This window comes from Cornus florida, unplaced genomic scaffold (assembly GCF_030987335.1).
Source record: "Cornus florida cultivar Cherokee Brave unplaced genomic scaffold, ASM3098733v1 CherokeeBrave_3.0.0_Hap2_Chr04, whole genome shotgun sequence".
Taxonomy (NCBI): Eukaryota; Viridiplantae; Streptophyta; class Magnoliopsida; order Cornales; family Cornaceae; genus Cornus; species Cornus florida.
The window spans coordinates 6,164,288-6,178,430 of NW_026775574.1; the positions used below are offsets into that span (position 1 = coordinate 6,164,288).

Here is a 14,143-nt window from a genome sequence, read left to right on the forward strand (position 1 = left end):
AGTATTGTGCATAAATAAATGAAGAGATGAATATTTGGAAGGGAGACACTCAAATTCTATGGTAAGCGCGTAGGGTCACATATCTCAAGCCTCTTCTAGCCTATGACGAGAGAGCGTCTTCACAACTCGTCAACAAATTTTTTTTAATTTCATTCTGTTTAGCTGAAAATTACATCCTGACGAAGGCGAAGAAGAAGAAAAAAGGTGACATCTTTTCAGTGGCGACCTCTCTCTGCCCTCGCTCTGTAATTATCAAAAACCCTAGTTTTTTTGGTTCTCTCTATTTGACTATCTTTCTATGGATTAGATCTTAGACTTTTGACTTCGATTCCTGTTTATTAATTATTGTATTTTGCATTTATCCCGAGAAATAAATCGATCCAATGCGTTGAATTTTGTGTATAATTTGTAAAATCTCTTAGTTTTTCTCGGTCTGATTTTTTTAATTTTTTTATTCTTTGATGATTTTGATGGGTTTTTTCTTCGTCGTCTTTCAGATTGTGATTTGCAGATAAGGTGTTTGTCTTTTATTTGATGGTAGCGAATAGCAATTGAGAAGATATAGCTTTACAAGCTCTGGAGAGGGAGAGAAAAAGACAAGATTTTGAAGTGAAGAATAGGGAGGTGTGTTTACAGAAAGAGAGGGGGAAATGGGCGGTTCCAAGACGGAAGGGACTTCGGCCCCGGCGATTCGCCGAGACCCGTATGAAGTTTTGAGCGTGACTAGAGATTCATCCGACCAGGAGATTAAAACTGCTTATAGAAAGCTTGCTCTCAAGTAAGTTCAGCTAAATTTTCAATTCCATTTACTTTTTTTTTTTGTATTTCTGTGTTCACTTTAATGAAACCTTGTATGAGCACAAGTCTGAAACTTTGGGGATTTTGAATTGGTTTAATAAGCATGTATCCTCTTGTTTCTTGTGATTGGTAAATAAGTGCATTTGAATTTGATTATAAGTTCTTTGGCCCAGAAAAATAAAAATAAAAAAATTACATTTTCAATTACTGCTCAGTGGGTTTATTTTTAATGATCTATTACTTCATGGTAATCTAGTTGGAATTAGAACAATGATAGATATTTCATCAATGAGTACTTGAGCATTTGTGCCCAATTCTTTTGGCAATAGTTGTGATGATACAGGAGAAACAAGAAGAGGAGAGAAAGTCCCTTGCATTTACAATTAAGGTCCTTAAAGTTAAGTCCACACTTGTAAGCTAGAAAGGAAGGGAATGGAATGTGATGCTCATTTGAGCTCCCCATTCAAACTTTACTGTTTCGTTAGTTAAATAAAGAAAAAAGTTTAAAATGATCGTTCTCTCAGTATTGTAAGTAGTTGGAATGCCCATTTTCCACAAGTTAGGAATAATCATTCCAATCCATCAGATAATTACAATAGAACCAACAGACGGATCAAACACTCATCAAATTGATCAGTTTGGTCTTCACCAACAATATCTTTCATTCCTGGAGCCATTTCCGTAAGGGTCAGACCACTCTCATCTTATCTCCATTTTTTTTATTCCGCCTTTGTAACATTTGTTTTTTCCAAGAAAATAGGCAATCTGTTACGTTTAGGGTCAGCATCAGTTGCCATGGCTGCCAGAAACTATGTGGTGGCCAGTGTAAATTGCTTCGGGTTGCATATGGATCATCACCATCAACCTTGATTGGAAATCACCATTTACCACCAATAACTGCCATCCACAATTACCTCAAAAATTGTCATCACTACTAGTGTCCCCAAGACTAGCGTCCTGGCTCGACTTGACCCCAAAACAACTAGCACCGATGACCAGTCGTAGTTGCGCACCACATTCTCAAATCATGATCATTGTTAGATTATTAGGGAGAGAGTGTTTCTCCCATAAATGCAAATCACATTCTCATGCTTTTGCGACGATAGTGTGGTAGAGAGAGAGCCAGAATTGTGAAATTAGCTGAAAGTCAAGATGAAACAAGGGGGAGTCATTCTCCTTGATTCTCAACAATGGTAATGTTCCTGAAGATCTAGCAAGTGATGGAGAATTGGAGTTTTTGAAGTCAAAAGGAGATATATATATATATATATATATATATATATATATATAGATAGATAGATAGATAGATAGATAGATATATTTTCATGCAGGCAAAAGAGTTGAAGGAGTTGCAAAGTGAAGGCAATTGGTAGTGATGATGATTTGAATATTGGGACCACTGATAACGCCAACTAAATTATGTGTCTATGAAGAACTTGAAGATGCAGAGCTTGGTGCCATTAACTCCACTTATTATCCTTGGAAGACTATCTTCCCATTAAGTCGGTCTATCTTGATTTTAGCTTAAGATATGATTTGCAAAATTATTGATATTGCAATGTTATTTTAGTATGTGAAATTTGTATGCAATATTTCAGGAATATGTTATACAAAATTTTACTGAAAGAAAATTATAATAAAATTGTAGTTCACTATATTTTTATAAAGAAAGAAGTTCCACTCATTATATATGTATGATGAAATTATTATAACATTGGTAAAGTGTCATTCCTTTCCTTACCGAATTTTAAATAATAGAATGTCAAGTAGCAGCTACAAAAAAATGTCATTCTGTTAATTTAATTTATATTATGAATACAAGGATACTTCGGATAAACTAGCTTAAATTTCATTTTCAAATTCTAAACTTGTTTAACCAAACACTACGAATGAACCATGATCAAGGTCATAAGGAAAATTCCAGTTGGATAGGGAGCACCCACTGGTAAAGCCATTGGCTAGATCATTTCATGTCTGCATTCAAATGACCATTGCATTCTTGCATCTTTTTAATTTGGTTTCATACTGTATTCCATTACTTCGAACCAAACCTAGCATAAAATGAAATTAGAGTGGAATGAATCGTTTATTTTATTATTATTTGGGTTGAAGAAGGAATGTGTAACTCTTCTATCATTTTTGGTGTAGATCTCAAAGAATCCCTTTGAAGGTTACTGTTCTCTCTTTTCCTGTTGGGTTTCTTAACTTTCTTTCATGTCTGATGAAATTCTTTTGCTACTGTTAGCATCATCTTTCACAACCGAAATCTGATACAAGGCTTGAATTCCATTGACTCACAAATCCGAATTCTCCTTTATTTTGATGACCAATCACCTTTACTCATAGTTCAGTCATAGAACACAAGAACTCTAGGTTGTCCTTCATCATGTGAATTACATTTTTGTGTTTTTTCCCTGTTACTGAAATGCTAAATTATTTATTATGTATCAACACTGTTATTTCTTCCTATTTCTTAACAAATGTAAGTGATTAAGGATACACATATCACCTGTTTCATGCTTGTATTATCACTGGTTTGATTATGATGATGATGAAACAAATGTCTTATGGATCTCATGTACTTGGTAAATTGTCAATCCAAATGCTGGACAGGTATCATCCCGACAAGAATGCTAATAATCCTGAAGCTTCAGAACTTTTCAAGGAGGTTGCATTTTCTTACAGCATTTTATCCGATCCAGAAAAAAGAAGACAGTATGATAATGCAGGTTTTGAGGTGATTTTTTTTCTTTCTCTGTATTAGAGTTGATATAAAAAAAAAAAGGGAAAGAGATCTAAAAATCGAAAAGATATTTTTCTTAAAATTCTTGTTTGTTTCACTTATATGGTACCCTTCTGGCCTTCCTCAAGGAATATTATATTTATATAAATTTATATAAGTACTAAATATTCTGTTCTAAAATGGTTTGGTGCTGGTGTAATCACTTAGAGATGTAATTCTGTTGTCACGGGGGTCAGAATTTTTTACTGTTTTCTTTCTTGAGAAATTGTTTAATGTCAGTTACATAAATATTTTTTTTTTTTTTTTTTTTTTTTTAATTTGATTTTAAAATATGATTTTCTCAATGAACAATTATTACTAGAAGCACATCTCTGGCCTTCACGGTCCTCAAACCCATGGGAGATAATTTGAACATTGATTTTGTCATTTGGTTACTTTAAATTAATGAGAAAAGTCGTACTAAACTAATTTAAAGCAAAAAAGATGAAGAATGAATAATTCATCTATAATAATGGTTATATCTGCCATGTACTCTATGTGAACTCTATCTATTGTAATGCCACCTTCATTGTGCTTGGTTTACCATGTAAAGTTTTGAACATGTCATCATATTGCACTCATAGGTACTGATAAGAAACAATGATATTAGGGTTGGCTCTTTTGTCAGTGAATATCAGAAACAGGAGCCAATTGGGATAGCACTTGTATCGGTGTATGCTTTTTCTTTTTCTTTTACTTTTTTTGGGTACATGCCAAAAACAGAAATGGTGCAACTGTGCAGCAACAAATAAAATTCTGAAGGCCAAAACTCATAAACATTAAACGAATACAATATATTACTATGGTATAAGGATATAATTCCAATAAAGGTGCATGTGAGGTGAGTGCTGAAATGAGCTGGTTTAGAGACAGTTAAAGAGGAGGAATAAGAGCCGCCTCAGTGAGAATATTTAAGTTAGTAGAAGCAAAAGAAGCTAAATAATGGGATTAGAAGTAGCAAATGCATATGGACTTAGGTATTTAATTGATTGAAACTGAACTGAAAAGCATAAACATAAAAATATAGAATTTGATATTTTGACATGGCATGAGGATATGTGACCCCAATAAGATAACGTTAGTGCTGAAATAAGTTGGTCTAGATGCAGGGACGGACCCACGTAGTAGTCAGTGACTCAGTGGGGGTGGCCGTCCCCACTAACATTCTCTTCATATTTATTATGCATCTAAAATTTTGCTAAAATTCTAATAATACTCCTACTAATATTTTTGATAAAATGCCCTATACATAATGGTCACCCCCAGTAAAATTTTCCGTATATGTTAGCTTGATAATACTTGAAATAAAAGTATTTACCTAGGAAGCACCGATACGGATACGGGTGCAGATACGATACGATATGGACACGGCGAGACGCCAAATATATATATATATATATATATAAAACAGGATATGGGTACGGCGGGATACGGCAAAAAAATTAAAATAAAAAAACATTTTTATCAGTTTACTGTAATATTATAAATCTAAATGCAATCATTAATAAAACACAGGAGTTTGTTAGATAACACATAAAACAACCATCCCTATTCATCACTTAGTAAATTTTGAACTTTTCTTAACAATTATACTATGTTATTGTAAGAAAAATTACATTTTAATGCTCAGAACTTGTTAAAAATGTGTTATGAAGTAACTGAGAAGTATTGAATGCGTGTTATAAATAAAAATTATGGATATTTAAGAAGTATCGAACACGTATCCGCTAGTATCTGAAGAGTATCGGTATCTGATACGTGTATGTCGCTATAGTAGAAGTATCCGTGCTTCCTAGGTATTTATCTAAACAACTAATTGAAATGGAAGTATGAGCAAGTTTGAATAAATGTCAATTAATTTTTTATTTATTTTTGGTTTGTTTAGTATGGTAGTTTGAATTATTATTATTATTTTTTTAATTTTTATTTTGTGTTCAAGGCTGCCTCCTCTCAAAAAAAATTCTGGGTCTGTCACTGTCTAGATACATTTATAGTGGAAGAATATAATCAGTATGACAATGCAGGTTTTGAGGGCATTTTTTTTCTCTGTATTAGAGAATTGAAAGGAAAAAAATAAAGAGGAAAGAAAACTGATCTAAAGATCTTTAATGTCGGTTGCATATATATATGTGTGTGTGTGTGTGTGTGTAATAAAATTATGATTTTCTCAATGAACAATTATTATTAGAAGCACATCTTTTGCTTTAATGATCCTCGAACCCATCGGAGATTGTTTGAACATTGAGGTTGTCATTTTGTTATTTCAGATTGATGAGAAATGTCATACTCAACCAATCTAAAGAAGAAAAAGATAAAGAATGAATAATTCATCCATAATAGTGGTTATATATTCCATATACTGTATATGAACGCTATATATTGCGTTACCACCTTCATTATGCTTAGTTTATCATGTAAAGATTTGAACTTGTCATCATATTGCACTCATAAGTACTGATAGGAAACAACAATATTGGGTTGGCTTTTTTGTCAGGGAATGACATAAACAGGAGCCAATCAGAATAGCACTTGTATTGGTTTTTTATTTTTCTTTTTTCTTTTTTTCTTTTGGGTACTTGCCAAAAACAGAAATGGTGCAACTGTGCAGGGACAAAGAAAATTCGAAAGACCAAAACTTACAAACATAAAATAAAAGAATACAATATATTATATATGGTATCAGGTACTTATCAAAAAATATATATATTATATACGGTATAAGGACATAACTCCAATAAAAGGTGTATTTGAGGTGAGTGCTGAAATGAGTTGGTTTAGATACAGTTAAAGAGGAGGAATAATAGCCTCAGTGAGAATATTTAAGTTAGTAGAAGCAAAAGAAGCTAAAAAATGGGATTAGAAGTAGTGAATGTATATGGACTCAGGTATTTAATTCATCAAAACTGAAGTGAAAAACTTATACTTAAAATTATTGAGTGTGATATGTTGCCATGGCATGTGGACGTGTGACCCCAATAAGTTAGTCTTGATACGTTTATAGTGGAAGAACAAAATAGCACGACTGAGAAGAATGAGTTATACGTGCAAATGTATCTATATATACTATTAAAATTTATAAATAATTTGACAGAATTGAAGCCATATGAATTACAATTGATATTTTAAATTGTATACGGCAATGCCAACAATAGAGTTTAAATTCAAAACACACGTTCATGACTCTTTATATGGGTTCTCTGGACCTAAGTTATTTGAGAGCTGGTGTTTTTGTTTTCTTGCCTCTTGCTGCCGATTTTTCCTCCACTTGATTCTCTGGCTGTTTACTTTGTAACCTCATAATTCAATTGACAGCAATGTGTCTTCAAATTAGAATGTGGAGAGCAGGATTTTTACTTCCAACCACTCTTTTTCTAAGGAAGAGGCGCTGGAGATGATAATACTTGCAGTCAACTGCACTGTATTGAAGCATATATCATGCATGTGTCTAGTTAGTAGTGGTGAACCAGAGTTCATTGATTCTAAGTTACCTCTTTCTTGTGACCATAAGTTAATCCATTATATGAACTTTTGCAGCTATTTATTCATAGACCGCTGTATTTTTTTCTAGTTTCATTTCCTTTTAAGGTTTTTAACCAACTATTTTGAAGTTTTATTGCTGATGATTTGACATGTGATAATAAAATTAAATAAACAGGCTCTTGATGCTGAGAGCATGGATATGGAAATTGATCTATCTAACCTTGGAACAGTCAATACAATGTTTGCTGCACTATTCAGGTAATTTTCTTTTTGCGATGGGAGAGCTTTTTAGTATTACTGTGGCTGAATTTAGTTATTCTTTGACTTGTTAAAAAATAAATAAAAATAGGTACTCTTTGTTTTGTTTACAGCAAGTTGGGTGTCCCCATCAAGACTACTATTTCTGCCAATGTTCTTGAAGAAGCTCTGAATGGAACTGTTACAGTCAGACCTCTTCCAATTGGAACATCAGTTAGCGGAAAGGTGCTTGCTTGGATTTTATCAGGATAAAGCCATACTCTTCTATTGTATTCCTTCACTCATTTTAAGTTTCTATACAGGTGGAAAAGCAATGTGCCCATTTCTTTGGCGTAACTATCAATGACGAACAAGCCGAGACAGGGATTGTAGTTAGAGTTACTTCAGCTGCACAAAGCAAATTTAAGGTGAAAACACCTTCAGAACCTTTTACTGAATTGCCATGTGTGCATTTTGTGAACCTCTCTCTCTCTCTCCCTTTCTACCCCCCTCCCTCCTTCCTTCCTTTTGTGGTTGCAAACTGCAGTATTGAAATTTCTATTTACATTTTTGTATTATACAGCTACTATATTTTGAGCAAGATACAAATGGTGGATATGGTTTGGCTTTACAGGTATTATGTTTTCCAGTCTTTTTATTATTATTATTATTTTTCTCTTGCACTTTTATGTTATTTGCCAACACCTAGTTCCTTTTGCTGTAAAATTTTGTAGATAAACTTGTTATATGTTAACAAGAGTTGTAAAAAAGGTTTATAGTATATCTATATGCATGTATTTTGTTGTTAATTTGGTGTTTTGGTTTTGTCTGCTGTATAATTGGAATTTTGTTTAATTATCAAGATAAATCGTAAAAGTTTTATTTATTGACTAATATTCTAGATGTGTTTTTTGAGATCAACTAAATGTAAAATGCTCTGTTGTATCGTATCGTGCACTTTACTGAAGGCTAGGTAACCTAACCTGGGCTCAGAGAACATAGCTTTGACAGGCAAATAGTTGTAGATATTTTCTTTGGAACATAAAAGTCATCAGCATGGAGCAGAAGTTGTTATCTTCTCTCCTATGATGCGCAGTGGAGCCAAAATTAGTTCTGGGATGATCACCCCTTGTATTTGGTTTACTGAAAAGACTTTGCTCCTTTCCATAGTGCTTTTAGGATTAAAGAGCTGTGTTGAACTTCTAGTGCTCCTTTTTTATAGTCCTGTTCTTGAGATTATGGTTCATTTGATATTAAGCTTGCATCTAAAATAAATCAAGGAAAAGTAAAGCAAACCAGGAACAACCAATGCCAACTTTTTACGTGGTGGAAACCTAATGAGGGAAAACCACAGCACCTAGTTCAATGTTCAACAATCCACTAATAAAAATGTAGAGTGTTAAAACCAGATATTGACTCCATCCTAGAAACACATTGTTGGTAAACCCTAGCAACATTGTTCCTGTCAGTCTAGAGTTCTCTTCCAAAATCACCAGGCATTACTTTCTCACTAACATAATCGCTATTCCACAACTGGCCTTCTTCCACAGTGATTGGTGGGCCTTTCTCTTCTGTGACTCCTTCGTAGGCAGCAATGACTCCATGCATTCACAAGGAGTGTAGTCATGGAAAAATGTTCAGTTGATTAGTCTTCAAAGTATTTTGATTCCTTTTGATTCCAAATCCCATGTTCCGTTGCTGTTAGAATTGAACAAATTCAACGGAATTTCCTTTGGGGAGGAAGGGGAGAAGAGTTCAAGTATCACCTTGTTCGATGGGAGCAAGTCTGCAAGCCTATAAAACTGGGGGGTCTCGGTATTAGACGATTGATTCCTTTTAATCAAGCCCTTTTGGGTAAGTGGTTATGGAGATACAGGAAGGAAACACATCGCCCTTGGCGTAGATTAGTTTCTTGCAGGTATGGGGATGATGTTGGAGGATGGACTACACGTCCGGTTTCTATTGCGGGAGGAGTTGGTGCTTGGAAATCCATTCGGAAAGGATGGGATGCCTTTTCTCCTCATGTTAGATTTAAAGTTCGTGATGGCAGTCGCGTTCGTTTTTGGGAAGATCTTTGGTGTGGACATCAGCCTTTAAGTCATACTTTCCCTAGATTATTCAGTATTGCAGTTGATAGACATGCCACCGTAGCTAACTGTTATCAGCTTGATAATAGTGGAATTACGTGAATGTTCTTTTGCGGCGTTCTTTTCAAGATTGGGAGTTAGATGATGTGTGTATTTTCTTGGATCAATTGCATCGGCAGGAAGGAATTGGCAAGGGTTATGACAATTTGATTTGGATTCCCTCTTCTCACGGTCGTTTTGAAGTAAGGTCTTTGTTCTTATGTTTGTCTAATTTCGCACCCTTGATTTTCCATGGAAGACTATTTGGTGTTCTATGGCTCCTACTAGGGTGGCTTTTTTTGTATGGACCGCCGTTTGGGATAAGATTCTGACGATCGATAATTTGAGGAAAAGGGGAAATTATTTTGTTAATTGGTGTTGCATATGTAAGCAGAATGGGGAGTCAGTTGATCATCTCCTAATGCATTATTCTGTAGCGCACGACTATTGGAATCTTATTCTTGGGCTTTTTGGCATGTATTGGGTAATGCCACGTTCTACTAAGGAGTTGATTCATACTTGGAGAGGTTGTCGTGTGGGTAGAAGTGTTTGTGATTATTGGAGATCTGCACCGCATTGTATTTGGTGGTGCATTTGGAGGGAGAGAAATAGTAGAATGTTTGACGGAAAGGAGTCATCTACAGCGACACTGAAACTTTTTATTATTCGTTCTCTCTTCAGTTATGTGAACAGAAGATCCTGTTCCTCTTCTGATGATTTAATTTCTTTTTTGGATTCTTTGGGGCCTTAGTTCCCGGTTTCCTTTATGTCTATGGAACGCGTTCCCCTATTGAATGCCTTTTTTAATTTATTATTACTTATCAAAAAAAAAAAAAAAAGTCTTCAAAGTATTTTGATCTCATTCACACAAAGCATGAAGATTCTATGAGTTTTTTTTTTCTTTTTTTTTTTTTATTAGAAATTTGAGCACTTATAGAACGCCATTGTATATTGTTTTGATAAGGTAAATATCAGCCTTAATGTGTGGTTGAGTAGTTGATGTTGCAAATTAGTTGTCTTCAAATTAAGGGAAAATAGGTTTTCCAGAAGAGAGAAGTAGAAAACTTTCAAAGTGATCACATTGAATTCATAACCACAAGAATGCAATTTATTTCCATAATCAAAACCTACATCAATATTTACGCCAAAATCAATTTAAATTAACTTCAATGTCATATGAAATTTCCCAAAGAAAAACTCTACCCTTTTTTTCACGAAATTCTAGATTAATAATATCTGTCCAATAAAAAGCGTTTCAGTGCTGTTCGATAAAAAGCGTTTTAATATCTGGAACAGAAAGCAGTAGAGACTGAAAGGCCATTGCTGGGTGCTGGTCTTGCATAATGTGGGGTTGTTGGGAGGGGAAGGAGGCAGTTGAGATTCAATTAGAAGATTCTGTTGCATCTTTGAGCTAATGGTTCCGTAGTATTTTCATAAAAAGCGTTTCAGTGCTGTTCAGATGGTTACTTTGCCTCGGGCATTTTGTATCATGCAATTGACTGTATGAACATATAAATGTGATGTACTGTCTCTATGTTCAGGAAGATAGTGAGAAGAGTGGAAAGGTGACATCTGCGGGGATGTATTTCTTACATTTTCAAGTGTACAGAATGGATTCAACTGTGAATGCAGTATGTGACTTCCATTGCCCCTTTCCATTTTCTTCTGAACTGGTTTTACATTGCTGGCTTATTAAGTGATTATTTTGTCCTCGTGGTGGTGCAGTTAGCAATGGCGAAGGACCCTGAAGCTGCTTTCTTTAAAAGGTTGGAAGGCCTTCAACCTTGTGAGGTCTCAGAGCTAAAAGCTGGCACTCACATATTTGCTGTTTATGGTCGGCACTGCTTTTGAAGCCTGTGTTTTATTATTTTTTTCCTTATGATTTCTGGGGCAATTTTATTTGTTAAAAAAGCTTGCATAAAAGGGAGAGAAGTGAGTTGTACTTTAATTTTTACAGGAGATAACTTCTTCAAAACTGCTAGTTATACTATCGAGGCTCTTTGTACAAAGTCATATGAGGATACAACTCATAAGCTTAAGGAGATTGAGGCTCAGATTTTGAGGAAGAGAACTGAGCTACGCCAATTTGAAACAGAATACAGAAAGGTAATAAATGCTTGTTTTTCTAGTGGTGGCTGCCATCAGTATTTGGCAATACATGTTCCTTTCATTTGGTTCACATGCTATATTTTGTAGGCATTGACACGCTTTCAAGAAGTAACCAACAGATACAGCCAGGAAAAGCAATCTGTAAGTTTTGTTTGATCATAACCCTCGTAAAATTGTGATACTTGAATATTCTGTGCTTCTAACACCAACTTTGTTCCCCTAATATTGTTGTTATGCCACTCACTATCCTGGAACACAAACAACACCTGCCCTCTCCCCCCCGCAAAAAAAATATATAATAATAATAATAATAATAATAATAATAAAAATAATAAATACACATGCAAACTCATGAGCACCACTCTATTGCACCAAACATTGAATACCCTCTGTATTTGATTTTTCACTTTTAACCCACAGTTCAGTGCTGAATTATAATATTCCAAATCATTCATTTAGTTGTTATTTATGTCTTATACAATGTAGCAGCTGGTATACCTTGATCCCATCTCTTTTTTAATAAATATATTTGATGTCTCCCAACAGTTGTGGAGCTCTCTCTTATTCACCATTGGGGGGTTGTTAGGGGGAGAGAATGAACTACATGCAGTTTAGAGAGCCACCATTGTTTTGCATTCTCAAGGTGGCAACCTATATGGCATATTCAGCCAACCACATGACCTCTCAGCAGAAACTCATGTGTCTTTCCTGCAACGTTATACATAAGATAGCCATGTCCATATCTCCAATTAATAGGTGGATTGGTTCTCCATACAACGACCGCACACCATATGACCAAACCAAAATTATACATCATATGGCCTGCTCCTTGACTTCCACCTAAACTGGTCCAACTATGACCTCCATCATCTTGTAATATATCTCCGTCATGTAATCGTCCACATGAACCCAAATATCCAAACAATTGCTTAAACATTTTTTTTTTCTTGTTAATGATAGTCTCTAGTTATACATTTTCTCCATATTTTAGTCACAAATATTGTGTTTCGCAAGCATAACTATTTTCTGATTATGGAGAACAGGTTGATGAGATGCTGAAACAGCGAGACAGTATCCACTCCTCATTCACCGTAGGCAGGTCAGTCATCATCAGTAGTGGCAGTGGTACTCACGTAGGTAATGGCAGTAGTAGTAGCAAAGTTCCTAGTGAAGATTTCAAGGCCGAGAGCCCGGGGGAAGAGGGAAGCTCAGATGGGAAGGATAAATCATCCAAGAAGAAATGGTTCAATCTTAATAAAAAGTTTGGTTGAAAAGCGGTGGTTAGATGCTCTTACATTCTTAAATCATCTCTATGTGGGTTTGAATTCACTCCTTGCACTCGAAAACACTTTGGGCCACTGCTGTACCGCGTGTGGAAGGCTCACCTTGTGTTTCTTTCTTTTTCGATTTTTTTTCGTTCCCTTCTGGGTTCAGCCAAGGGTGTTGTTCTTTACTTGCTTGTGATGATCCATTTCTGCAAGAAATTGCAGAATATAAAGGTTAATGTATCTATATTATTTTTCTTAGTTATTTATTGAGATGAATTCATCATCAGCCTCCAAGCTCATATAGCTAGAACAGAGCTGCTGAAACTGTAATATTTGATTTGTTCATTGGGTTTTGTTGTAAGAAAGAATTCCCCATTTTCTTTTCCGATTCGAACATCTTGAAGTATAATTATCATCCTTGTTTTATTTCCATATGAATGGGTCGAATCTTGAAAACTCGTTTCCATGCGATAGAAGTCAATTGATTTGTACAAGCTACTTTGCCGTCCACATTAATCTATTATGAGGTAGAATCTCTAAGAATCTAATTTAAATATATAATATGTATAATGCCTTCTTCTTTTTTTCTTTTTGCTTTTTTATATTCTTTTTAATAGGTTAGTGTTGCATAAATCATGTAATTAATCAAGTTGCTATATAGTATAGTATATACTACACCTATGCCACTCTTACTGTATGATAGGCCAGCGTTAGGGTCTTCCTAACCTACATGTCATATAATATACTTAACAGCCCTATAAGTAGGTTGGAGTGTTGGACATTGACTATAGAAGGTAATGCTAATTAAAAAAATATTAAATTAAAATAGTAACTAACTTGCAATAATGGTTTATACTAATAGACCAGAACAAAGCCATCTTAGGTTATCTGTTTCGAGACTGGCTTTAGCATAAAATAAATCCTTATAATTCTATAAAATATAAGGTGGATGACTTAATGTACACACACAACTCACTTGAACTACATTTCTTATTAGTCCCAAACAACTTGTCTTGACCTCTGTTGAATCATTTGTTGTTTATGTTGAGTCCAATTGCATCTTCTTGGATTCTTTAGAGTTTATAAGAACAAATACCTCCAAAGTTTCAAAGATAGTTTATCTAAGGCCTATTATCATAGCAGCATGCCATATCATGTTCATAAGAAAATACTTAAACTCTTCTCTTGACCAAGTCTCACATGCATATTTATATGTATGTATATGTGTGTGTATATATATATATATATCTGTTTCTGTATGGATTTTAATTATACTTTATAATTGGCTAGATTCCTTCTTTACCACAATAGGTATGTCTATGTTTATGTCTTTTGTTGTATTG

The 14,143-nt window shown here is 34.6% G+C and overlaps 1 protein-coding gene across 2 annotated transcripts; it reads left to right on the forward strand.

Moving 5' to 3' along the window:
- Positions 1-20: 20 nt before the first annotated feature.
- Positions 21-13,232, forward strand: LOC132302598 (chaperone protein dnaJ 15). 2 transcript variants are annotated; one of them, XM_059799505.1, is made up of 12 exons: positions 21-245; positions 498-778; positions 3,412-3,535; positions 7,236-7,318; positions 7,432-7,543; positions 7,621-7,725; positions 7,881-7,931; positions 10,965-11,054; positions 11,149-11,257; positions 11,381-11,529; positions 11,620-11,673; positions 12,576-13,232. In XM_059799505.1, exons 2-12 carry the CDS (start codon positions 651-653, stop codon positions 12,801-12,803), a joined length of 1,233 nt encoding a protein of 410 aa, XP_059655488.1. In that variant the 5' UTR covers positions 21-245; positions 498-650; the 3' UTR covers positions 12,804-13,232. The 2 variants fall into 2 exon arrangements, with proteins under 2 accessions (XP_059655488.1, XP_059655489.1); XM_059799506.1 differs by having other exon boundaries at positions 21-204.
- The last annotated feature ends 911 nt before the right edge of the window (positions 13,233-14,143 follow it).